This window comes from Chelmon rostratus, chromosome 18, assembly GCF_017976325.1.
Source record: "Chelmon rostratus isolate fCheRos1 chromosome 18, fCheRos1.pri, whole genome shotgun sequence".
NCBI lineage: Eukaryota > Metazoa > Chordata > Actinopteri > Chaetodontiformes > Chaetodontidae > Chelmon > Chelmon rostratus.
The window spans coordinates 21409736-21435855 of NC_055675.1; the positions used below are offsets into that span (position 1 = coordinate 21409736).

Consider the following 26120-nt stretch of genomic DNA (forward strand, 5'->3'; position numbering starts at 1 on the left):
AACTAGGATTTAGCTGTATTCAATATTCATTGACTTCCAACTTGACTTCCCAAAATATTGACAGTGTGAAACACTGGATGAAGAGTTTTTTTTTTTTTTTTTTTTTTTTTTCTTTTATAAAAAATATTTTCCAAACTTTTAGGAATAACTGTTTGGATTAAAGCCAATAATACAATTTTCATACAATTTGACAAAATTCTATATAAAATAATCACTTTTTCATTATGATCAGTGTTCACTAATTGCATTGTAGTTGCAGTTTTTTATAACTACAATTTAATTTGAATCATTGGTTGTGAAAGGTGCAGTGATGATTAGTTAGACGATGGACTGAAAATGAACTGGCAACTTTCAAATAATCGATTGATTAAGTCATTTGTCTAGAAAAAATCTCAAACATTTGCTGTGTCGAGTTCCTCGCGTGAGGATTTTCTGTTGCCTCGGTTAAAAGAAAAAAATTAAACATGTTTTGGTTTTGGACGTTCGTTCGGCCGTCAACTTCTCATTTTATATACTAAACGATAAATAAGAGCACTAAGTGATAGGTTAATTGATTATAGAAGTATTGGTTAGTTGCAGTAAATTGGGCAGCAGAAGAGTTTTATAACAGCTGCACAATATGATTAAACCATCCAGAGAAGATTACACTGACAGACGAGACGACGTGAGCTAGCAGCTTTTTTCCCTGCATCAGGTGTTATGAAACAGGACAGTAAATGTATTTTGTTGTCGCAGTTTGTGGTCTTTGACCCCGCCGGCTGCAGTCACAAATGAATTTCTCCTCGAGACAAAACATTTCGGCGTATTAACATAAATGATTTGTGCGATTATTTCAATGTGGAGATTGGCGCCTCTTCTACCTTTTATTATGGTAAAGTCCCATATTATCATTTGAATGACCATCTTTAATAATAGGGCGGCGAGATTGGCCGAGATGTGAGGATTGGTGGATTTATCAGAGGGCCTCGTTTTCTCAGAGGTGGATTCTGGGAAGTGAAGGTCGTTCTTTGCTGTGAGACGTGTTTGTTCAGGAAGGATAAGTGGTGCAAATGCTGGATCCTGCAGGATTAGATGGGTTTTTTTTTCTCATTGCTCTTCTTCTTTGCTCCGACATAAACCTTTCAAAAACAGATCTGAGGAAGGGAATTATTTTTGAGATGCAAGAGCCCCTCAGGGGGTGTTGAGGAATATTTTGTTCCCAGGTGCTCCAGGGTTCTCGGGGCAGGCTGTTTTTGCAAGGACTGGATCGGTTTTTGCTCCATTGCGGTTCACGCCACAAAAATCAGCTCCCACACGCCGACGTAGAAGTTTGAAAGTGTAGCAGCAGCTGACGGAAATGTAACTTTGGAGTTGAACAGGCAGTTCAGACTCGTTCACATGTACAGTTTAAAGCACTCTCTTCTGATCAGGATTCAGGCCTGTGAAGGTTTTTAAATGTCAGCTCAGTCACATTAGTCTGAGCAGACTGGATCTTAAGCTTTGTGCTGCCGTGGAATTTTTGTGGAAAAAGGGCAAAGAAAAGCTTTTTTCTTTCCATTTCCTCGTCGTCTTAATGTGTTTTTTTCTCTCTCTCTCTCATTTAATCCTGCTAGCATGTTAGTCAGGACATTACATCAAGTCGAACTCTTAAAATGAAATGATAATGAACTGTTCAGTGTTAGAGTAGATACATTAAATCGAACAGAAGATGTATCAACAATTTGGATAATTGATCAGTCATCACTTTAATCAAACAAAAATGCCAGATTTTCTCTGGTTCCAGCTCCTCAAATGTGAGGTTTTGCTGCTTTTTCCTGTGTTATAGCATTATAGATTAAATATCTTTGTGCTTTGGACTTCCCAGATGATTTCAAGACGTGTTTTTGGGCTCTGTGATAGACTTTTATGTAATAGATTTACCAGTGAAACACTTAAAAATCATCAACAGATCAATCATTTATGAGGTTAAGGCGTCAGTTACAGTCTTAGTTGAATGTAATCGCACATGTCCTGTGGTTGGTTTGGTAAAACACGAGCAGCACATGGCCTGGATGTGGCAGACTTCTGTCAAGTCATATTAAAGTCAGTGATCGTCTCCGTGTTGATTTGCAGGGCTGCGCCTCCTGGAAGTGGTACTTCCCGTTCCACTACGCCCCATTCGCCTCCGACTTCAAAGACATCAAAGGGATGTTCACAGATTTCGAGAAGGGGACCAAACCGGTAAGAATGAACTAAAGACGTTTCTCTTCTTCTGTCTCATCTGCGCTTCATGATCGAACTCTAAACAAGGCATGTTGAATATGTTTCTCCCATAAAATGCCAATAAACCTAAAGGTAATTTTGCCATCAACCCCAGACGGAGGCGTTCTAGGTGAAGTAAAAGAGCGTTTTTGTGTCGATTCTGGCCCCTCAGAATTAAGTCTTTGATAACAGATATATCTTCTGGTCCTGATTGTGTCTTCAGTGTTTTATTTTGAATTATATGTCATGAATATCAAATAAGCAGTAAAGAAAAGAAGGAAAATAAAAACATATATACAATATGCTCTACTTTGCTGGTTACAGACATTGAATATTCGTCAGTAAATATGGGTGTGTTGATGCCCGTCTTCCTACCATTGACACAATTATTCATCATTACAATAGAGTTCAATAATAACCGTCACTGTGAGTCTGAGTGCGTAAACTACTTGTCTGGTGGTTGTTGTGTGCAGTTTAAACCTCTGGAGCAGCTGATGGGAGTGTTTCCTGCTGCCAGTGGCAACTTCCTGCCCCAGACGTGGCGTAGCCTCATGTCCAGTCCGGTAAGAGTCCAGATTGGGGTGCAGAGCCATCAGGAGTCAGCTTTTTTCCAAGTCTCTTGATCTTACTTTAAATGCTTCTTTTGACACAGGATTCTTCCATCATTGACTTCTACCCTGATGACTTTGCCATTGATCTGAACGGCAAGAAATACGCCTGGCAGGGTGAGTCGCTTTCCCAAGCAATAACCCGCCCTTTAAAGGTGGCTGGAGTTGTTTATAACGGTGTTGTTCCAGTAGTTTTATATCATTATCATGAGTAAACACGTGTCAAGAGTTGAAAAGGGACATGTTAAGTAAGTTGTGTTCATGTTGTCTAATTTAGACACAGTTATTCAGTATATGTTTGTTTGTTTTCAAGGCGTGGCCTTGTTGCCTTTTGTGGATGAACGTCGTCTGAGGGCGGCGCTGTCTGACGTCTACCCCGACCTCACGACTGAGGAAGGTGAGCAAAAGCCTCGCACTTTAAAACTCTGCATCTCTCTTTTAATTAACTTCTGTAACAAAAGGTGCTTCTCTGCTGAGTTGATTACTGTTCGACATAGAAGAGTCATTTCATGATCCTCACTGAAAGAGATGGTGATTCAGATGATTCAGATTTCATTGAATTTACAGAATATAAAGACGAGATTATAAGACACATCTGTGAGCACATGTGCTCCATTATCTGACTGTTATAAGAACCTCATAGAAAAGCTTGAGTTGTAGTTTTATGTGTAGTTCGGCGCCACAGCGCTTTACATTTTCATTGAATTATGAGGAGAACAGATGCAGGAAAACTTTCACTTTTTAATAAGACAAATTCAAGACCACGAATGACAACCATTAGATAGACTTTGATTGTACCAGCAAAACAATTGAATTCACAGGAAATGACCTAATTTATGTAACACAACACATTTTTTCTGTCTGTTTTTAGATTAAAATATGCAGCTTAATGTTGCTCCTTCTTCTTTCTTTCTTCTCTCCTCCTCCTGATTTTGTTCAGACTGTTTTTTTCCCTCTTGTCTTGTGATTCATCAGCCCTCTCATCGCCTCATCATCATCATCTTTCCTTTCTACCATCCAGTCCAGTAAAGTCAGAGCTCCAGTCTCCCCAGTGCTCGCTGGTTTTTCCTCCCTGACCACAGCTGCCGTCTGTTCTCTGTTGCAGTGAAAAGAAACAGCCTGGGCAGCGACGTGTTGTTTCTGGGGAAGTCTCACCCGCTCTTTGACTTCATCCACGAACTCTACCGTGCAGAGTCTCTCGAGGTAACAAAACCGAACTCCAGTCACACCAGTTCAAATCAAACTGATGGCTAAATAGCAATGACTGGGAAATTTTGTTTTGTTGGAGGCCACAAACAGCCACTGCAATTTCAGACAGGAATCAAAGGGGCTGATGGGAAATATAGTCTTAATGTTGACAAACTGGGGCGCTAACAACATGCAGCATCTGAAGGTTTCACAGTAAATTCGACAATATAGCAATTAGTTTCTCGTAGATACGCTGATTCATTGCTTCTTTATTTTTATGCTAAATGTCTTGATGTGGTGCAATGCATCCTGCAGCTGCACACAGTCAGCTGCTGTGTCGGCTTGACACGTGTCTGTAATAATAATAGTCTTCTTCTGTGGTTCTGGGGATCAAACTTTCATATCCAGTTAAAGACTTGCATTACTTGCTGCGTCACTCTGCTGCAGATGTGTTTGTGTAGCCGCGCAGGTGTCGTCTGAGTTGGATTTTTTCTTGTTGATTGTGGATTTGTTGTTCATGCTCATATCTCACTTGCCGGGCGAATACTTCTTAATGAGCGTGTTTGTACCGTGTTCAGCAAAATACAGCAAAATTGATCTATTTTAGAGTCTTGTCTAAACGTGTATAGTTGGTCCTGATGGTGGCACCAGAGAATAGCTCATGGGGGCATCAAAATGAAGGTTTACCCTCTGAGGAGCAGGAATGTGGTGGAAAAACATTAAAAACGTGGTTGAAACACCTCCTGTGTAGACAGAAAGTTTGATTATAGATATTCTCTAAAGCAAAGCTGACACATTGTCCAAAAAGGAAATGGTTCATCCTCAGTGGAACCTAAATGTCATCAGTGAAATTCACAGCAAGTGTTGGCTTGATGGAAATGCCTTGAAGTGATTGTCTGTGATGCACATTATTTCAGTTATTTGTCAGTCACTTCCATCATCTGATAAGGTGTGAGGATTATTATTTTTGAGTGTTATATCAAATAGCTGCTGGTCTGTGGCTGCTGCTTGATACAGACTCTACCTTTACCTCCTGCAGGCCACTGAGATCCCTGCAGAGCTGTGCCATGGAATCCAAGGTATATTAAATCTTGATGACGACCCTATTCTACCAGATAAGTAAGAAACGCCTGCTTTATTCCCACTTTTGTACATTTTGTTCCAATGTTTTTAACACTCTAACCTACTGAAGGTGAGCTGGTCCAGGGTGACGACTCCAACCTGCTTGTTGATTCATTTTTTTTGTGCTTGTTTGTTTGTTTGTTCTTTGACATTTGTCCTTCAGGGCGGTGACGTCACCAATCCCAATGCTGCGCGACATTTCACAGAACAGTGCAATCGGGTAAGGACGGTCTAGCATCAACTTTGGCTGTCTGAAAACAAAAGGAATGAATACTGAGAGTAGAACGTTGTGGTATTTGTTGGACTTTTGTTTCCAGTTTGAGATATCTGCCATTTGACTACACTTCATAAACACTCGTCACAGATTGATCAAAGTTTAAAAAGGAAGGGTGCTCATGTTGGTTTTTGTTAGCGCACTGGCGGCGTAGCAGCTTGAGAGGATGGATCCTCTGTGTTCAAACATACAGTGTGCTGAAAGTCGGTCTATTCTTTTAAATGCTTGTACTTGAACTCTTGACTCTGCATATGCCCGTCTGACTGGAATAAAGAATGACTGGAGTGTAAATGTTCAGATAATTGAAAGCTGATGTCAAGTGTGAGAGGAGGTGGACACAATAAGAGGAACACCTGTAAATTTAAAGCAGACAAATACAGAAGCCACACAGCAGATACTTACTTTTGGAAGCTTATAATTACAGGTGCAACAAGTCATTATCAGATTATCTTTTCATCGTTATTCATCATCCTTCTTGTTTTACTCAACAAGCCGCCTGAAACCCAAATATATTCCAACTATAATATTATAAAACTGAGAAAAGCAGCATATTCTCACATTTGAGAAGCTGGACGATGTTTGGCTTTTTGGCTTGAGAAATAACTGAACTTGTTATTGATGGACGTAAACATTCCGCCCATCAACTTATCGATTAATTGCCAATTTTTGTTTCGGGAGCTTATCGGATCTACTGTTTTACTGAGACTTGTGTGTTACTTCAACTCTGTGACCATTTCTGAGCTGTTGTATTGAATTTTATTATATGGCAGGTGTTCCTGTTATTTTGTCCAACCCTTCTGTATAAACAGAGCTTACAATTAGATGCACAATCTTTATACAAATCTCAGCTTTAACACGAAGAAGTTAGAAATAAGCATAGAAACATTTATATGCAGTTCAGAATCACAGTGGACTTGACATTGACAGTTAACAGTACACAGTATTCTGTGCACAGATACTTTAAGACCATCTCAGACCTTTAGTTCTGGTACATGTCGTCTGTCTGCCTGCCATTGATTCATTGAAATGCTTACATCCTCACACAGGTGCCAGGCAGCATATTTTTAGGCACATGACAGTGTTGAGCCGCATGTTTCTGTACACCCACCCGTCATTAGAATGATACGAGTGTGCAGCCATTCTCCGAGGCTGAAAAGACATTCAGGAATATGTCGGAAATCACAGGGTGAAGTAGACGAGGCAGGTTGAGAAGAAAATGACAACACTTCATCAGAGAATCATCCTCGACATCAAACATCACAAACTCTGGATCTCTGTGCTGAAGGGGAAATTTTCCTTTTAAAAATGCGAGCTAATGGAACGAATTTTTGTGCCTCAATTGAAAATGCTTTTCTTCTGCTTTTAGAGTGAAGTTCAAGGATCCTCAGTATGCAGATGACTTTGTGTTCAAAGCAGTCCTCCTTCCTGGAGCCAAGTGAGGGTTTTTCTTTGTAAACTTTATTTATCTCAGAAAAGCTTAGCTTTTTTTCTTCTTTCTCCCACTATTAAAGACTGGTGATATTCTTTATTTTTGTTATTGTCCACAAATCCCATGAAAAGACCATATCCAAGAATGTGTTAGCGCATCTCTCGATACTTGACTTTCCTGCTCTGAGACTTTCAGCTCCATTGGTTAGAACCAAGAAGGCCAGCTCAGCGTCTCTCTTGCTGCCTTTTATTTCACAAAGCTCTCTGCAACGACTAAAAGCCAGTCCAGACCAGGCAGCATCAGCTAGCTGCATGGCTAACTAGCAAATGGCAGCAGTTAGCAGTTACTTTAGCAACAAGTATCTGTCCATCAGGAAACTCTGTAAGCTAGAGGTTTGCAATAATTATTTATTTGAAGCTTCCATACAAACAAAAACAACAATTAAATGAAGCTTTAAGTTTCCAATTAAGAGCAAAAGAGATGTGATGGAGGTGCGTTATCACCACCAGCGGTCCATAAAGTGTTAGACACTTCCTGTGGGAGCGGCAGCTTTGAATTAATTTTCTTTTTTTGAATGAACCGATAAATATCAATTAAATTAAATTAGTAGAAACATCAGACTTAAGCCAAACAATAGAGTCTTAGAGCTGACTTTGATTTACATTTTTTTTTTCCAGGCTGCCCAATAAGGTCCTGAAGCCAGGGGACTGGGAGAGGGGGAACAGGGAACCGTGGAGACCGCAGCTGGGCTTCAACCCTAACAGGCAGCAGGTCCACCTGGACCAGTCCGGCTTCCGGTCGCTAAGGTAAAGTTCTCTGTTCCCTGTCATATCTGTCCATCTACAGGGTCTAATGAAGCTCTTCTGTATTAATCCAAGTTTGGTATTAGCAGTGATTCCTAACGTGCGTTTGCTCTCATAATGATGAATGGAATTTAAGGATGAGAAGTTACAAAGCATGAAAATAACACACAAAAACCTGTCAGGAAGTCAGGAATTGTCGAGTGTCAGCGCTGAAAATGCAGTAGATGCTCACAGTAAATTTCGATATAATTGAAATGTGAACAGATAGTAGTGTTGATGTTTTAGTCTAACAGACCTTTACAGTAAATATCCACATTTGAAATGTGATTCATGATATCAGTCTAATGAAATGCACCCTGATAAACACAGTAATTTGTAAAAATCCTTTTACACGGGTCAGTCTTCCTCTATATGCAGCTTCAATGAACAGAAAGAAATATCTAAAGCTCAACACACACCTGCCTCTGAACCGTCTTGCATTGTATGATGATATAATTTTATATTGAGGAGTGTTAAACAATGACTGCTGATTCTGCAGTGACTCAGTATTCAGATTTGAGAGAGGAGTACAGTATTTTAAAATGGAAAATGTATTTAAATGTTTGTGTCCCCTCTAACGGTCCCCATTAACCAGCCATCCTTGATTATGATCTAAGCTCTCTCCTCCACACATTGATATTATCATTAAGGAAATGTGAATAATTGAACATCTGGCTCGGTCCGACTGTAGCGTGTTTGGGAATTAATTATGCACGGATTTGAAGAAACACAATGTATTCCAATTTTTTCTCCTTTTTCCCACTAAACTAAGTCGTTAATTCAGTAATTCAGGCGGTTTTGTGCCTTGATGGGGCCAAACGGGCAGGTGCTCAGAGGGTGGTGAGCAAGAAAAGGATCTTTTTGTTGCTTTATTTTAAATCGTTGACTGTTTGGTGTAGATATGGATGTGCTTTAAGTACAGTCTGAGACCTGGAGCCAATATCAGACTTCATCCAGTCCAGTACACCTGATATGATGGAGGCTCCTGTCTGAAAACAGCTATAAAAAAAACAGTCAAGACATATTTAATATTATTTTATTTCATTAATTCAGAGCTGCAATTAGTGGATGACCTGCTGTACTCTGGTACTGGTAAATGGACTGGATTTATATAAGGCTTCTCTAGTCTGACATTCACTCGCGCTTTTACAACACAAGCCTGCATTCACCCAATGGTAGCTACTCATTACAAGCACTAACACACACTAATTTTGGGGTTCAGTATCTTGCCGAGACCAGGGTTCGAACCACCGACCTTCTCACAAGTGGACAACCTCTCTACCTCCTGAGCCACAGTTGCCAGCAGAGAGCTGCAGTCAATGTATGAATGTGCACGACTGCGATTATGATTCATACAAACAACCTTTGAAACCAGAAGTTTAAGTGCCAGAAGAAAATCACTATCACTTGTGAGATTTGAACCAATGTATTCATTCCTTACACTGAAAATGTCTCAATATCATTATCACAAATATCTGGCCTTAAATGTCAATACATTACTTAATATTAACTGCTCAGGACTTATTTTTAGGATTTGTGTTCAAGCTCACATTCCTGGTAGATTATTGTGTAATGTGAACCTCATATTTCTGCTGTTTACCTCACCATCGTCACTACAAAAGGTGTTACGTGTTATTAACTACTGTGTCGGTTTCAAATCACAAACGTGTTGGTCCAACAGGATTTCTGGGTTTTCATTAATGTCTCACTGAAGCAACACGCTGCAGCACAGCTCTGTGTGGAGCGCTGCTCTCAGTCCGAACATGGTTTAATGGGTGATGTGGCTCTTCTCCATTAAGGAGCTGCAAGACCTAAAAGAAGCCTCAGTGGGAGAGTTAATGCAGGTTTATGGTCTTTTTCTGTTGTTGAAATTATGTGTTGAATTAGACTTTACAGAAGAACGTCTCTTGTTTTAGTCACAATCTGAACAGAAACCAACATGGCAGAGGACAGTACAGCAACGCCCCTCCACCAGGCAACTACCAGCAAGGAAACTACCGTCCTCAACACAGCAGAGGCCACCAGTCTTACCAACGTAAGACACACACACACACACACACACACACACACACATACACACATCCAGAAAGGTGTTAAACTACAATAGTAAAGTTTATTTTAACTCATCTCTGCTTTATTTGCATCTCAGATTGGCTGATTTTGTTGTAACATTTTTAAAATACACAGAGATCCTGATGTAAATCAGCCATGTTTGTAATAAATGATGAGGGAGGGATGTATAAAAAGCCTGTTGTTCACAAAATTCACCTTTTTATTTGAAATTGACATACTTCAAAGTTTGGACTGCTGGTGTTTAAGCATATGACGCCAAATGAATGTGTACATTTAACTCAGAGCAGTTGAAGAAGCTCAGAAAACAGAGTCACTTAACCTGGACTGCAGCATTTAAGACCAGGAAACTGATGCATGTCCTACCTCTCTCGCTCGCTCTCTCTCTCTCTCTGTCTCAAACTTCCCGTCTGTATCTCTACCATCACCATCAAACAATAGCAAGAAGAATTGAAGAATATGTTTAACTTTGTAGAAGCGTAATGAGTAGATAAAAACCTGCTCATCCTGGATTCTCAGAGGCGTAACACAGTATTGAGATGTCGCGCTCGCATTCGGACGTTACAGACATTTCAGCTCCTCTCAGAACGACAGACTCTGAACAAACATCAGGTGTATTCAACTGGATAGAGTTGAAAGTTTTGTAAAAAGTTACATTACTGTCAAGCTGCTGTTTCCAGGGTCGTGAGTGGATTCTGAAAGCGGTTGAATTGCAGGATATTCACAGCTGTAGCCTTGCATTGAACGATGCAGTATGGTTTTCTCTATTATTACACCACCTCCTCATTATTCGAGTCCCATTAAATTCAGCTAATATTTTCTTTTGCCTCACAGTTTCTTCTCCTCCAAAATGTCATTCTTCTCGTCATGAAAGGAGAGGTCATAATAGTACATTTTATACAATTGTTGGTGTGCTTTGTTCCCTGTGTTCCTGGTCAATAAGTTCTCTAGCTTTTCTTCCATGAACTGCTGATGGACGTACAACAGAAACTGAAATGTAGTGAAGTGAGGTTGTGTGGTACAGTGTGTAACCGTTCATCCACTGAACTGCAGTATGAGCGGTTAGAAAGTTTGAAACTTCTCTTCATGAAGACTCCCCTGAAGGAGGTAAATGGACATAATTAACTCATAACACAAAAACAAAAGAAATGAAGTGAACAGTGATACTTGTTGCTCAGTAATGAGCTCATTTAATACAATCTAGAACAACATGAAAAGTACATAAATTAATATCTAAAAACAAAGTGAGATACTCTGTCGTACTGAGCGTTGAATCATTTTTCATATTAAACACTGCTTGGATTAATCCTGTAGTATTATTTAACCAAAGTGTGTCAAAGCTTAAGCTTGTATGTCGTGAGAGTCATCACCGTGATTTGTTGGTGATTTATAAATTTTGTCATCTCCTGTCAAGAACTGATCTTGAGATCTGTATCAGGACGGATTTTAAAGGATCAGCTAAAACAAACGCGATCAAAGATCAGATCCGTTCTTTTTGAGCTCTTCTCGGCCTGCTCGGTGCAACTTTTAGCATCAACTTGTGCTAATTGTTTTCAGTTTCAAGGCGCCGCTGATCGTCTGTTTCGACAGTTAAAATGACAAATGCCGCCACAGTCATAGCAAACATTAAACTGTTTGCATGCTCTCTGAAAGCTGCTGTCTGAACTCAGCACATTTCACTCATACTAATAATTTATGCTTATAAACTCAGTTGTTTTGAAGCAGGACCTTTAGTGTTTGCCTCAGGTTGGATTTAGTAGCTGCAGCTGTTTTTTCAATATGCCAGATACATGTTTAATCAACATTCCGGTAAATCAAAGTGACCTCGGCCAAAAACCATCTTTTTCAGGACATCCACACTCGTGTTTCTATCTCTAGGTTGAAGCAAAGCTCATGTGCAGATAAAAGCAGCTTTTAGCCTCTGAAGCTTCCTCCGAGCAGGTTTTATAAACTGTATCCAGCAGAAAAATCACTGAATGAACTGCTGCAGCATCTCCGCTCTCTATCCTCTTCAGACGACTGTGAGACCTGCCGGAGTGTCCTTGAGCCAGAACACAGAACAAACAGCATCATCTGAACGCCTGAAACATAAACTAAACAGACACCACTATAACATCTCATTATTATTTCACTCAGAGGAAATTGGACACTTTGTATACACAGCTGCCAAACTGTCTGTCTTTAAGACACACATGATTTTGGTGTGTGATTAAAAGTCTGCTCTTTGTCGATCACGTGGTTGAACGGCTCGTCACATACGGAGGCAGAATCTCCTCCCCGGCTCCTAATCACGCTGTGTGCCGAGCCCGGCCTCGGCCCCGCGGTCCTCTGCCAGCTCTTCTCCGGTTTGACTTTGATGTGCCAATTTGCAAGTAGATGAATAATCTCATCTGCCCACTGATAGCGTGCGGGGGAGTCGTAGCTATTCTGGTGGCACTTGACACAAATGGGGGTTTTTGGCTTCTCCGGATTGCGGCAGCACCTCCTCTGGCCTCTGCCGCTCGTTCTTAATGTTAAACTTGCCAATTAGCGGTCCAGAACGTCCTTTTTTTTAATCTCACTCGCTCTATATTTTTTCCATCACTGTTGGGGGGGGGGGGTAGTTAACAAATGGGAATCTTTGTAAATGCTCCACGTGGCTCGTCTGTGATTTTCTGCCTGATTCCAGTGACGGGATCACTTTTAATATATTAGGTCTATCATATCGATGCCATTAGATTTGGTTTCTGCTGATTCTTGGCTGTTCGAACTTCTAAACCTTTGACCTTTCCTCGAGCGATGGCGGCCACATGTTCAATTACTCAATGAGATTTTTAAATATCAGCAGCTAGAAGGATTTGACTTTTTTTAATCACTCAAGTGACTCGTGGATTTTTCTGTTTAACATTGAAGTTAAAACTGGACTTAATGTGGGCCAACAATGATCCTGGCCTCCACAGGACTGTGGAGTATCCAGACAAGTAGACCTTGTCCTGCAGCAGGAGGCCAGAGGCTCGCTTTTGTCCGGATTACACTTTCTCAGGGCCAATCCTCTGCTTGGCCAGTAATCACTGCAGGCTTTGCTCCTCTGGGCTTTTGTGATTTTTTTTGGGGGGGTTGGTTGTTGATTAGCGTTGTGGGAGACCTGGTCCCGTAATGAGACTGTCGAGTGGCTCCGCTGGACACGGTGGCCCCCTCTGATAAAAGCATCCGGGAGGATCCCGTTTGATTGGGTGTGTGATGCGCTCTGAAGTGGGTTGAAACCAAAGTTAACTTCCCCCTTTGACGGCGCTGCTGCCTCCTGCGGTGATGTGTCAACACGCTGCCTCTGAAACACGCTGCGGGGCTTTGTGCGCTGCAGCCAGACCAGCTGGAGTTTAATAACCAGCCGGGGAGTCTCTGCTGGTGGCCATTATTGTCTTGACACACAGTGACACCAAATTTCAACCAGGGCAGCAAAGTAACAGATTCATCCAGCGGCCACAGCGGCTGATACGCCTCCAAACTCCCCAACCACTTCAAAATAACAACTGCACATAATAGCTGCTCACACTGGCTGGTAGACCAACTTCAATAACAAAGAGTCACCAAAAGCGCTGCCCTGGTGATTACAGTGTTCCCATTCTCTGTATTTAACAAAACTTTGCTGTGATGTCAAAAGAAATTTTCAGAAATGTCTCATAAAAGATTATATTTACTTGGGGGCTTCTTAAACCTGAGTGTCCTGAACAATCCTTTAATATACTTTCTTAGATAGATGGATAGATACTTTATTCATCTCCAAAGAGAAATTTGCAAAAAGAGAAATTTGCAAAAAGAAATATTTACAATTGCAATTTATAGAAGCTCTGCAGCTTTGAGATGATGCATCAAGGACTTCAACAGGAATTGTTTACTGCAGTTGATCAGAAGGTACTCGAGTACTTGGCAGTTCAGTATTCTTGTTTATCAGTGGACTGGTAGCATAATTACATGCTTATGTTTCCCAAATATTAGGACCAAGGCAATTGTAATAAGCAGTTTAAGTTAAAGAAAATCAAATTAACCTTTTTTTAGTGATTATAGGGCTTCATACCTCAATACTTCAGACAAATGCGACCATGTTGTTGAAGTCTTAGCTGGTCAGTTCCTGATATAAATCAAACTTTAACACATGTTATTATTAGAAACTTAACAAATACTGACTTGTTTTGTGGTCACACTGGAAATCAGGTATCACATCAGAAGTTTCCAAACCAGAATATTCTCATTCTGAATTCTAAGCACAGCACCTTCAGCTGTCGTTCATGTGGAGGTTTGTATTCCGGTCTTGTCGAGCGGCGGTGGCAGATGCCATTTTGGGAGCGCGATTGTCGGCTTTGTCCGGCGGACAGAAAAGTTACTGTCCTGCTTCTGTTAGCAGACGTGAGCCGGCTGGACGGGAGCTGAGTCAAATAGTCGCTGAACTAATTGAAAAGAGGTGGAGAGAGACGTTTAGTTGTTGAGCGCGGTTGTAATCCCTGCATTAATACAGTGGACGCAGCGTGTTTTAAGGATTTAAAGCGTAATCCTTTGTTGGCTTTTATCCGGCGCAGACTGGAGGTCTATACACTTTCAGATTATTGTTAATTAAGGAGATTGACAGGTGTCCACTTGTAATTCTCTCTTTTGAGTCATCGCTGGCGACAGGGAAAAGAAGACCAGAGTGTTGTGGAGTTATAATTGGAGCCCAACTGGGTGGTCCACTTAAAGTTTGTTGGTGGAGGAGATAATCAAACATGAAAACTGGATGACAAAAACAAAATGATAATGTGCCGACAGCAGTCTGCCTGCTGGCTGGTAATTGTGTCTTTTACTACATTTTGCAGCAGCCAGCAGAGAACTGGTGGAATATTTCCTGCCCTTTAAGTTATCAGGTCATCAACAAATGATTTGTTTTTCATCCATTTTAATGGTTTTCATGAAATCTAAAAAGTCCTCTAGTTCTTTCGACTCACACGTGTTTTCCTGGTATTTGGGCCTTTGATAATTACCAGTGATCAGCTGGTCCGACGTTCTCCTCCAGCGTGATCCGGATTCTTTTCAGACCAAAGATTTGTAAACCTGCAGTGATGTTTGTTTCCTCATTCTTTCTTTTTTGTTGTTTTGTTTGAGTTTTTTGTTTTGTTTGTTTGTTATATTCTCATTTCTAATTACAATCCCGATACCTGAAAAGCTGGAATGCTACATAAAACATGAATGAATCAGAATGTGATAACTTAACCTTTTTGACATAAACTCAAGTGAAAACAGATCATACACAATATATTTAATGTTTGAGCTCATCAGCTTCATTGATTTTTGTAAATATCTGCTTATTCTGAATCTGATGCAGCAACACGTTTCAAACAAGTTGGGACAGGAGCAACTAAAGACTGGGAAAGTTGTGGAACGCTCCAAAAACACCTGTTTGGATCATTCCACAGGTAAACAGGTTGATCACAAGACGAATCCCAAAAATTTAAGTTTAGCATTTGTGTCTGGTGATGATCTCAGTGTTCACATTTTTATGTCTTATTTAGCCAATTATGTTGAAAACTTGCTTGGGGAGCAAACATTAAAAAAAAAAAATTCAGTTGTCATCAACATGTAATCAGCTGAGTTAGCTTTAGCCTCTCAGTCATGCTAACTGCTCTGTGGGACTGTACTTAGACACAGCTGTGCTTTGAGTTAATGCTAATGTCCGCATGCTAGCATGTTGATTTTTAGCAGGTATAACGTTTGCCATGTTCATGTTAATTTAGTGTCTTAGCATGCTAACATTAGCTTATTAGCACTAAACACAAAGTACATTTGAGGCTAATGGGACTATCATTAGTTTTGCAGATATTCAGCCATAAACTAAAGTATTGGACAAATTGAAATTGTGATCTGATGGTGCTAGATGTGTCGAGAGATGTAAGAATCACATGTTCTGTCGGGTCACTCGCAGCGCAAGGACACATTTAGCAGATTCAGTTTCAGGTTTTGCTTCTCAACTGGATGCAAAACTGAAACTTTATTGACGCAGGGAGTCAGGACAGACTTAATTTTAGTCATGTCAGCATGTTCTGTGAACTTTTTCTCATGTGCTTATCATCATCATCTTTTTAAAAGAAAAAGAGTCCAGTCTGATCGTTTCAGTTCATTTTACCACTACATGTGACATCATGCATCTGCAGAGCGCCGGTGGTGCTTTGGAAAAATCCCCTGTGGTCAACACCTCAGTAATGGTTAAAATATAAACCACCTTGTTCTGAACAGTCACATTACAAACACTAAAAAAAAGTAATATTTGCATTGTTGAACATAAAAACATTATTTTCATAGTGCATGACGGGAAATGTGGGCCATTGCTAACAATGCAACACAAGGTATGCTTGCCTGTCCTGGAGATGCCGACAGTGTCTCTGTGTCCTGTTATCTCCCCTGGGAATTTCCTGAAAAACAAGAAGTGGATTGTTGCATCATCTTAAATCTCTGTACGTGCGCACAAGAGCTGGAAATGAAGTGCACCAAAAAAAGAATCTGACTTATAAATCCAAAAAAAATCAGTCCATCTGGATGCATGCACACCTGGATCAGCCTCATGCCCCGCCCTCTACACGCCCACATTCAACTACAAATGGTCAAAACAAAGCACTAAGTGAATGTTGTAAATGAACCTGGTGATCAACGATACGTTACAGTGATCATGGCAACAACCGAGAGGAAGACGAGGAAGATGAATGTTTCTTGCACAGAAGTGGAGGTTGTTGTGGTTGAGGTGGAGGTCAGATACAAAAAGCAGCGAGCAGCAACGTGTCGCCGCTGCAGCGCAAGTATTGACGCTCTGCTCCTGCAGGTCTTTAATGCTGTTCGATGATGAGAATTTCATCAGTTTGTGAACATTCAGTCCGGCTCTGCTGCGCTCCGCGGGTGGAGGACGTGATGGAGAGGAAGCGTTGATAAGTTTTGAGTTGGTGCGTGAGTTTCCGTACAGATGTGCACATTCTCCTCTTAGTTTAGATTTCATAAACCAGTTTTGTGTGGGAAGTGGCGTAGGTAACAATTAGAAATGAGACTTTTTGCAATATTTGCTTTCAAAATTCCTTTTCTGATGATCGACTTATTGATTCATCGAATAGTTTTACTCCTAAATAGATCATAAAATAATAATTGCAGCTATTGTGTTAAATACATAAAGTCATGTGATGTAAATTTTCGGTCGCAGCCTGAAGATGAACGAATATCTACACACTCAGAATTGAATTTCGCGGCGTTCATCCAGTAACATCCGATTCGGCTCCTGTGGACTCGCAGCGGTCGGAACTCCGACTCCTTCCCAGGTTTGGAAATGTGAGTCTCCAGGTCCTTTTCACGGCACCCTTCACCCACCCTGAGCAGAGCCACTCAGCAGGCCTGCCCCTATAAACAAACAAGTCTGCGGCTCGCAGCTGGTCATCGCCTTGGCAACAGTGAATCTGGAAGAAGCCGTTAGGCCCCCCCCATCTTTTTCTTTTTTTTTTTTTTTTTTTTTAAGTGCGCCTTTGTGAAGAGCTTGCAGCGATGGAACCAGGGTACTTGAGGCGTCCACAATGCTGCCGGCTGAATGCTTATTTCATTTTCTGAACAAAAAATGCAAATGTGGCGCTCCGGTTCTCCCTCATCCACCCTCCACCCACCCTCCACCCTCCACCCTCCACCTCCAGAGCCTGCCGCGATTCGACGTTTCAAAGAGCTTAATTTTATCATGACAACTGATTTGTTCTGTGTCCATGACAGAAATGAAATAGTTGGTATTTTTCTTTCTTTTTTAATCTTCAAGGTTAAAGCTGACTTGAATTGGGTTAATTAGTATCCATGTTTAATGTCAGATCCCTCTGGTTTTGGCTTCTAAACAGTGAAACTGGTGGATTTTCTCAGGTTTCTTTGCAGTTTAACTCAGAAAAGTCGACTCAGATGATATGAAATATTTCTTTTTTTTATCCTGTAGAGTATTTAAACTGAATCACATGCTGAAGTTTGAGGTAAACCATGAAAGAATAACAGCTGACGGCTACCTGCTCCGTCCTGCTGCTTTCGTATTGTATTAAAAGCGTTCAAATCGTCTTTCCTCACTGAGCTCTCGGCTCCTTCGAAAACTTTGGCCCAGCAGAACCACTTCTGAACATTTCGTCTTTTGTTCTCTGCAGATTCCAGGCAGAACAGTTTGTTGGGAGCGCCTCCCCCCTTCAACCAGCCCCAGTTTCCGAGGTGAGTCGTCTGATTTGTCTGCTTTTTGTAAATCTGTATTTTCTGCTTGTCTTGGGATGTAAAGCTCATGGTCAGCGTGCTGCATTGACCTCTTTCTGCTCCTGTGGTCAACTTAGATACAAACACTGATTTAAAAAAGAGAGAATTACCTGAGTTTTCATCCTCAATAGGATTTAGTCTTTGTGACATTGTCAACCAAGGACTTAATCGACCACTCTATACAAAATATAGCCTTTTTCCTTTTTCTTTTTTTTAAACTTTTGTGCGTTTTTTTATGTCAGAAATGTTATTTTGCAAGAAAATTTCACTTCCTCTTCGTCTGTATGGCTCCTTTTTACCACCACAGGTAGAGCTCGTGCATTAAACATGTCACGGCCCTGGTTTGCGGTTATTGCAGCTCGTCTCCGTCTAAATCCCTCCGCAGATTTCCAGCCTTTCTCCGCCGGCGCTCTGCCTTCCTCTGTCGGGGGGCTTTGCTGCCGCCGAATTAAGATTTTTCCCCGTCGCTCTAAAACAAATTTCTCTCGAGGAGGTTTGTGCAACTTAATGAGGCATCACTAATGCTGTTGGAGGCTGCGGCGTTCCCTGCGCCGCGGCCGCACAGTTCAGCTATTGATTGTGGCTCCAGACCTCTCCAAAGTCCTAATCAGGTTCTCTGGTTCAACTTTTCAGGCCCATTGTGGCTCAGTGTCACCTCAGGTCAGTAGTTATTAGCAGCCACTGAAAACAGTTTCTTAAACTACTCGGGACCGGACCAAATGAAATGCAGGAGGAACTTGGAGAGAGGGGATTATGGATTCCAGCGCTCGGTTAAGTCCGGCGCTGGTCAGAGTGTGACATGGTTCAGTAATGAGGGATGGGGCTGCTGCTCTTAGTCCCGTCTCTCTTCATTGTTACTAAGAAGAGACTTTTAATATCACTGTTGCATTGACGCATTGTCCGGCGGTGGTTTGGAGGGCCGTGGCGTGCCGACTCTTCACTCGGTCCCACGACGCAATGCGGCCGCCTCATTTGAGGGATGAGGGCGATCCGAGCCATATGTGAATATGGTTCATTTCATACTCCGTCTTCTTTCATGTGCATCGACGCTAAGTCATCTGAGAGGAGACGTGGTTTTATCTCTTTGAGAGCCCGATCCCTCAGTAAACGCCTGTCGATGGGGGTTTTAGGGAGGTCACTTCAAAGCAGAGGCCACCTCTCTTTATCTGGTGGCTGGAAATTCCCCAGAACATGAATAAATCAAAACTTCTAAAGCGGTAAAATCAGACTTCCTGGTTTTTTTATGCATAAAAGTGAGTTGAGGACAGATTTTAACGGAATCAAGTAGCAAAAGTTCAGCATAGAGTGTTTTTGTTTACTTTGTGATCAAACATTTCCAGAACTTCATTCACTTTAAACCATATTTTATGTAGTTCTTCCTTTTTTAGAGCTGCAGCTTGTGACTGTTTAATTGTTTAATCTGCAGAATAAGATGTTTTTTTTCCATTAACCGTTTAGTCGAAATGTCCGTCACAGTTTCCCAGAGTTCAAGCTGACACCCTCTAATATCAACAGCCCAAAACTCAGATATTCAGTTTACTATAATATGAACAGCCGATTGTTGAAGCAGCTACCAGAGAATGACTGCAGCCTTTTCACGGTTTCTGCTTTAAAAGTGATTAAAAGTGATTAATCAGCTGTCAAAATATTTACAGATTATTGTTCTGTCAATCAACTCGTTGTTTCATGTTTCAGTTGTCAAGTTTGGGTGTGTTTTATTACACGGAGCCACGTTTCTATTACTCAAAGGAACTATTGAAAAAGTAGCATCTTGGCTCTGTGAGTAACGCAGGTGGAACTTTTGGTTTCAGTATCTAAAAACTACAAAACAAACTACAGTCTGGCCAGCGGGCTGGTTTTGATTCACTCTCGGTCCATTAATTCACATCAGTTAACAGCATCCAGCCTGTGATGAGTGTAACTTTTGAGGAAGAAAAAAAAGTCAAATGAATTAAAAGGTGAATATGTCAACATGCTGTGACACTTTATAATGACCTCGTCCTCACGATTTAACCTGTTTTTAACTATTTCTACCTTCAAAAATCTGAGATAATGCAGCGTTTTTGTGTGCTTCCTAACCAGTGTTGAAGTGTATTAACTGCATTAACAGACTCAGGGATGTTTGAGTTCTCGGCAGCAGTTCATTTTCAGTGCAGGTGCCTCTTCTTTCAAGGTCCCTCTACCCACTTCAGACAGAAACACAGCCTGGAGTTCCACTGTTGGAAAGTACATGTAGAAATTTAAGGCCTTGTTAGAGAGTACTTAACGGGGCTTTTTCAGCAGCTAACAGGTTTGATGTGTTCGTGTCTCCAGGCAGCAGCAGCAGTACGGAGGCGGGGGTCACGGCTGGGATCGAGCCATGCAGTCGCAGTCGTCGGCGTACATGCAGAACGTGAGCCGCGGACGGGGAGGGGCCGGGCCGGGCGGCTACCAGCAGCGCTACGATCACCGTAGAGACGACTGGCACAATCGCAGGGACGATCGCGTGGAAGACCGGGGACAACAGCATCAGGTAAATACTTCAGATGTGCCGGTGAGGTCTGTTCTAATGAGCCGTGGGTGGAGTTCAGCAGCTCAAAATATCTGGACTGGTCGTAATTAAACCCAAGAAAAGTTACGTAAGGCTTGAAGGCTTCAGCTCTGACAGGAGGCGACAGGAAATAAAAGCTTGAGCGGCTGAAGTTTGGTTTGGCTGCTCCAGTTTGAGCTGAAAACTCTTCTCAGTTCACTGTTTTAAAATGAGTGAAACTCCTCCTGAGGTGATCTTTTCAGTCAGACTGAGTGTCTGGAAGCATTAATTTTAGTCCTGTTTGACATTTTGATTTCATTTATTCTCTAAAAAAGCAACAGTGTTGATGTAAAGGTGGTTTTAAACTGTTCAGAAGAAGTAGATTCACTGCATTTTATTATTTTTAATTCAATTAATTAATTGTTTAGTTTTTTTATGTTTATTAAATATTAAATTAAAGATTAAACAAAAAAGTCCATAAAAATGTTCCTGGACTGCCCAAAAAATGCTCAGTTTCATCACAATCATGTTAAACAGAAGAGTTTCAATCCTCACATGAGCTGCAACCATTAAAGCTTGTGACATTTTTCCTCAAAAAATGACTTAAACAATTAATCGATTAGCAAAAATCCTTTGTGATTAACTTTCTGTCTAACTGATGAATTGACAACTTGTGTCTGCGCCGTTGTCTTGACGATATTTCGTGTGTAGCGTCTGAACAAATTTGAACATTTCAGGATATTTCAAACAGCGTTTGAGTTTCATGAGACACTAAAACTCACTGAAACAGGCAGCCTGTCCTCTGATTGGTCAACAGCTACATCTTGACTTGAGAGGACATTCAGTGTTTACAAAGTAAAAGTCAGACGCTTCAGTTTGTTTGGTTTCTTCAGATAAAACCGGTTAAATCGCTGACAGACTGTTCACTCATCAGCATCAATAAATGATCAAATCACACAAATTAGCATATTTTTTCCACTTGCCTCAGTCGGGTCTGTCCATGCAGATCGATTTGGTTTGATTTGTCAGGTTTTAGTCAGTGGACGTGAATGAATCCAGTTTGTGAGATTTATTATTAGAGTAGATTTATTTTTATATTCTTTAAGCTGAATTTGTTTCTTATCTCTTTGAGAACAGCTTCAGATTCTCTGAATTCGTTTTTATGTTTTCGACATAAAAACAGTTGTTAGTGTTGGATTTGAAAGATGGGATCTTTAAATGATCTTCATATTTTATTCATGTGACTGAAATGTGACACGTTTCCAGCAAAGAAAAGATGAAAAAAGAAGAGAATTGCATTAAAAGAAGTCGAGTCACTTTTGGAAATTTAATGATTCTGATAAAGTTAACAAACTTGAATCTTTTTTTTAATCATTGCAGCTCTGTTGTTATTTAAAATGAGTCTTTTTTAATGGAGAACTTGCTCTCACTGTGTTTTGTCTTTCAGGGCTACAGCTCTGGCAGAGGTTATCCTCTTCCTCCTCCGTCCAGAAGATACAAGTGGAACTAAACTCAGAGTAATGTTAGACTTCAGTGGGGGGCGACTATTTGTACGGGAGACGCATCATCTTTTTTCATTTTATTGTCTTCTTGTAAAATGTTTTTTTTTCCTTTTTATTCTACTTACAAAAAAAACCCTTCTAATGTAACTTGTGATTTTTAAAATGAAAGGACTGTAAAACTTGTAAAATACAAGTGAGACAAGGACAAAGTGTCCCTGTGTTTATTTTTGAGAGAAATCTCTCCAAAGTGGTTCCTGTGTTCAAAAACAAGTGGAAAAAAAGGTTAATGTTGGGATTAAATTTGTCTGACAGGAATTTATTTTAACTCACAATTAAATTTTACTAAAAATTAAGAAGCAAAAACACTTTAAAAGTCACTTAATGAATTTCCCAACGGCTCGAGATGAAAATTAATCATTAATTTTAATTTAACTGCGGTTTTACTTCTGAAGATTTGAAGCATTACGCGTTTCCTGGTCAATATTCCGCTGCATTTAAGCGTCACGTTCATACCCGCATTCCGTGTTCACACCGCGGGCTCAGCCTGCCGCAAATCACTGCTGGTGTCTTTGCCCCAAACATCGTTTTAGAAATTTAAAAAAAAAAAAAAAAAAAACACTGAAAACCTCCACGTTTCTGCTTCAGGCTGCACAAAAACATCGAAATGTCCAAAATGAAAATATCATTTATTCAATACTGAAAACGAATAAAAATCAGCTGTGACAAAGAATATTGAATGACTTTACTTCCACTGAAAACACTTCACTTCACTTCTGGCCGGCCTCTCTCTTCGCTTTGTATGAACCTGCAATAATTTAATTTGTCGTAGGAAGGATCGAGAAGCACAGCGCGCGTGCCTCATCCTGAATCCCCCAAATTAGATTTTGTGGTTTGTTTCGTGAGTTTAACGCAGCAGCAGTCACATCTGTCATTAACAAATATTTCGTTTTGAAGAGGAAGGAAATACATTATCAGAAACATTCAGACCAGTTCAAGGCTCTAATTTACAGTTTATTTTTGCGCCTTGTTGCTCAAAACCACCGAGTGTCTTTTGAGTCCCTGTGTGCGTAAAGGAACCAGAACTTTACGCACGGAAAGAAAAATAAAGTCTGGAGTTTGTTTTGTCCTGCAGCCGGTTCTCTCAAAAATCCGACCGGGGTGCCCCGCAGGCCCGTTCCCGTCTGTCCTCCTCCCGGTATCCCTACCAAGTTCTCCCGTACAGTAAATTGGAGCCGATCATGCTGTTTGTGTACTCGATTAGCGCCGCGTCCGTCTGCGTCATGTTGATCTGACCGTGCAGTCCCAGTGGCGGACTTGGGGACAAATCCTCCAGCTCGTCCGTGGAAGACAGCTGGTTCACCTGCTGCTGCTGCTGCTGCGCGCTTGCAGTCAAGGCTTCCCCCGCGCCACTCTGTCGGTTTCCGGTGTGGTTGGAGCCGCTGGAGTCGTTCCGGCAACCCTTGCCGTTCTTGGAGAGAACGGGGGACACCGAGGAGGAGCGGTGGGTCGTCGCGCACAGACCTCCACCGCTTCCTCCTCCGACGCCGCTGCTGCTGCTTCCCTCCTGCTGCAGCTGCTGCGCGGTCTTGTCCTTGGCCTGCCGCTTCAGCTTGTAGCGGTGGTTCTGAAACCAAATTTTGACCTGGTTCGGGGTGAGGTGGATCAGTCCGGCCAGGTGCTCCCTCTCCGGGGCGGACAGGTATTTCTGCTGCTTGAAGCGCCGCTCCAGCTCGTACACCTGCGCCTGCGAGAAGAGCACCCGCCGCTTCCTCCGCGGCGCGGCGTGCAGCGTAACCATGGACTTAGCGGTGGAGTCCATCCCGGCCAAACTGCCCACCATCCCGGACATGTTCATCCCGGCGGAGGGGCCCATGAATCTGGAAACTGAAAGAAAAAACGATCAATGTGTGAATGAAAAAAAACAAACTCACCGCTGAATTTCACTGGCCACATTTTCCTCAAGAAAACATTCAACATCATTAATCCAGCACAATTTACCAGCAAACATTCTGATTATTTTCTTGTAACATACTGATAAATTTGATGGCCTGTTAAAAATAAGTCGTAAAGAATTAGAAAACAATATTTAAAAATGATAGAAGCTGAGAGCTGAGCAAAAAACAAGTGACATGACTTTACTCAGTAAGTTTATAATTATTTCATGGTTATATCCGGTTATCAATGCAAAAATACGAGATGTTCTTGAATATGACTTTAAAGAGTTACAGATTCATAGCTGTTACAGTCACAATGGAGGCCTACAAACACCTCCTGGTGATCCTAAGTTCCCTTTTTAGCGCCGCGGATACATTCAATAATCAGAAACGTTGAAAATTAAAGTGCTTAAATGTCTGTGACTGAACCGTGAAGGCCTGTTTTCAGTCCGGACAGAGGGACGCGATGCTGATGCCTGGAAAACCTTCAGTGTAACGTCACTTTAATCTCACACACACTCTTAAGCCCATAAATATTGTAATTACATTTTTTTTCCTGTTGTGCGTAAAATCCGGAGGCCGCTCTGTCCAGGTCACAACTTTTCTCACATTTAAAAATAAGGAAACTTTTAATAGAGGCTGGTCTTACTTGTGGGGTATCTGGGCTCCGGGTTGCTGTACCAGGCCGCCGCTGCCGCCCCCCCGCTGCGCACTGTCTCCTGGTAGGACGGCAGGTCTCCCACATTCCCGATGCCGCCGTTGCAGAACCCGCCTACGGCCCCGGAGAACTGTGGCACCCCGTGGGGCACATGATAGGGCCCGCCGGGCCCCAGAGCGGCGGCTGCTGCGGTGGCCGAGACTGAGGAAGAGGAGGAGGATGAGGATGATGAGTTGGAGGACAGGTGGTGATGGTGATGGTGGTGGTGGTGATGGTGGAGATGAGGCGGCTGCTGCTGCTGCGCCTGCTGCTGATGCTGCATACCGGGCTGTGAGACCTGCGGCTGCCGGTATGCGCCCAGCTGGGACCCGAGGCTCCCCGCGGCGGGATCCATACCTCCAAACCTCCGGTAGCTGTCCTCCATCGGGCTCAAAATGTCGGTGACTGAGAAGGGAGTGGAGTGCTTTGGGCTGAAGGACATGGTGCGGCCACCCTGTGCGCTGGCTGGATGTGGTCGGGTCTGTCCGGCGGCTCTCTGCCTGCGTCCCCCTCCCTCCCTCCGGCTTCTTGTGTCTCTCTGGGAGGAAGTCCAGCTGATCGGCTGCAGGAGGAGACGCGTTGCCCTTATCCGGCTGGACTCAGACTCCAACACATGGAGGGGCGGAGCGACGCGGACACGGCAGCCAACAATGGCAATTGACACTGGGGAGGTAAGTGGAGAAAATGGTTTGGATCTACTTTCTGCTCCCGCCGAGGCGCTTTGATTTATCAGGTTTGACCTAAACAAGAATGTTGAGCCACAAATTCCTTTAAAGTCACAGATGAGCTTCACTGCCTGCAGCTGAATTATTGATAACTGATCACTAAACCAGCTGGGATCACCTCACTGATCATCTGTCATCTCCAACTGTTCGGTGATGATTAATATTGAGATTGATCCATATTGGCGGCAATAAAAGCTAAAAATTATCCTTCAAATGACGCTTTATTTCTGTTTTGGTGTTTCTCAAGGTGTGCGCGCACTGATTTGAGTTAAACTGCAGGCGGATGGAAACTTAACGAGTTATTTGATTTAACTGAACTGAACAAATAGATCTGGGAGCTCAGTGTCCAGTTAACTCTTCACCCTGCTGAGACCCGCTCGGCTCCGAGTTTATACAGAAAATCCATCATTTTTCTTTTGTTAACTGTGAAGATAAATATTTTACTTTTTTATGTAACTTTATCCGTGTTCATATTTGTTTTCCTTTCAGTCTTTAATTTCACTCAAATTAGTATTTTATGACTTCTGACGGCCATAAAATAATTATTTAAATATATCTATGAACATTGAGTCTGCAGTTTATTTGCAGCTGCTGTGTTTAGTTACGTGCCAACATTCATCCTCTGCTTTTAGTTTTGTTTAACTCATGGCTGGCATTACTAATTATTAATCTAAAATAATTAATTATAAATATTAAAACGTTATCTGACTTATTCATTTGATATGTATTTATGTCTGATCAATTCTGACG

At 41.8% G+C, this 26120-nt stretch overlaps 2 protein-coding genes across 2 annotated transcripts in view; one reads left to right on the top strand and one right to left on the bottom strand.

The window, feature by feature from the left end:
- Positions 1 to 22658, top strand: part of xrn2 (5'-3' exoribonuclease 2) — a 36435-nt gene extending 13777 nt beyond the window's left edge. The window contains exons 19-31 of the mRNA XM_041958417.1: positions 2092 to 2199; positions 2694 to 2783; positions 2873 to 2945; positions 3142 to 3225; positions 3934 to 4031; positions 5056 to 5135; positions 5302 to 5358; positions 6779 to 6847; positions 7519 to 7647; positions 9600 to 9718; positions 17904 to 17964; positions 20317 to 20515; positions 21960 to 22658. Coding sequence (XP_041814351.1) covers positions 2092 to 2199; positions 2694 to 2783; positions 2873 to 2945; positions 3142 to 3225; positions 3934 to 4031; positions 5056 to 5135; positions 5302 to 5358; positions 6779 to 6847; positions 7519 to 7647; positions 9600 to 9718; positions 17904 to 17964; positions 20317 to 20515; positions 21960 to 22022 — 1230 coding nt within the window. The 3' untranslated portion in view covers positions 22023 to 22658. The remainder of the gene's footprint in view (positions 1 to 2091; positions 2200 to 2693; positions 2784 to 2872; positions 2946 to 3141; positions 3226 to 3933; positions 4032 to 5055; positions 5136 to 5301; positions 5359 to 6778; positions 6848 to 7518; positions 7648 to 9599; positions 9719 to 17903; positions 17965 to 20316; positions 20516 to 21959) is intronic.
- A 557-nt stretch (positions 22659 to 23215) lies between these two features.
- nkx2.4b (NK2 homeobox 4b) lies at positions 23216 to 25087 on the bottom strand. Its single transcript, XM_041959055.1, has 2 exons — positions 24598 to 25087; positions 23216 to 23898 (listed from the first exon to the last, which is right to left on the bottom strand). Exons 1-2 carry the CDS (start codon positions 25085 to 25087, stop codon positions 23216 to 23218), a joined length of 1173 nt encoding a protein of 390 aa, XP_041814989.1.
- Positions 25088 to 26120: the final 1033 nt, after the last annotated feature.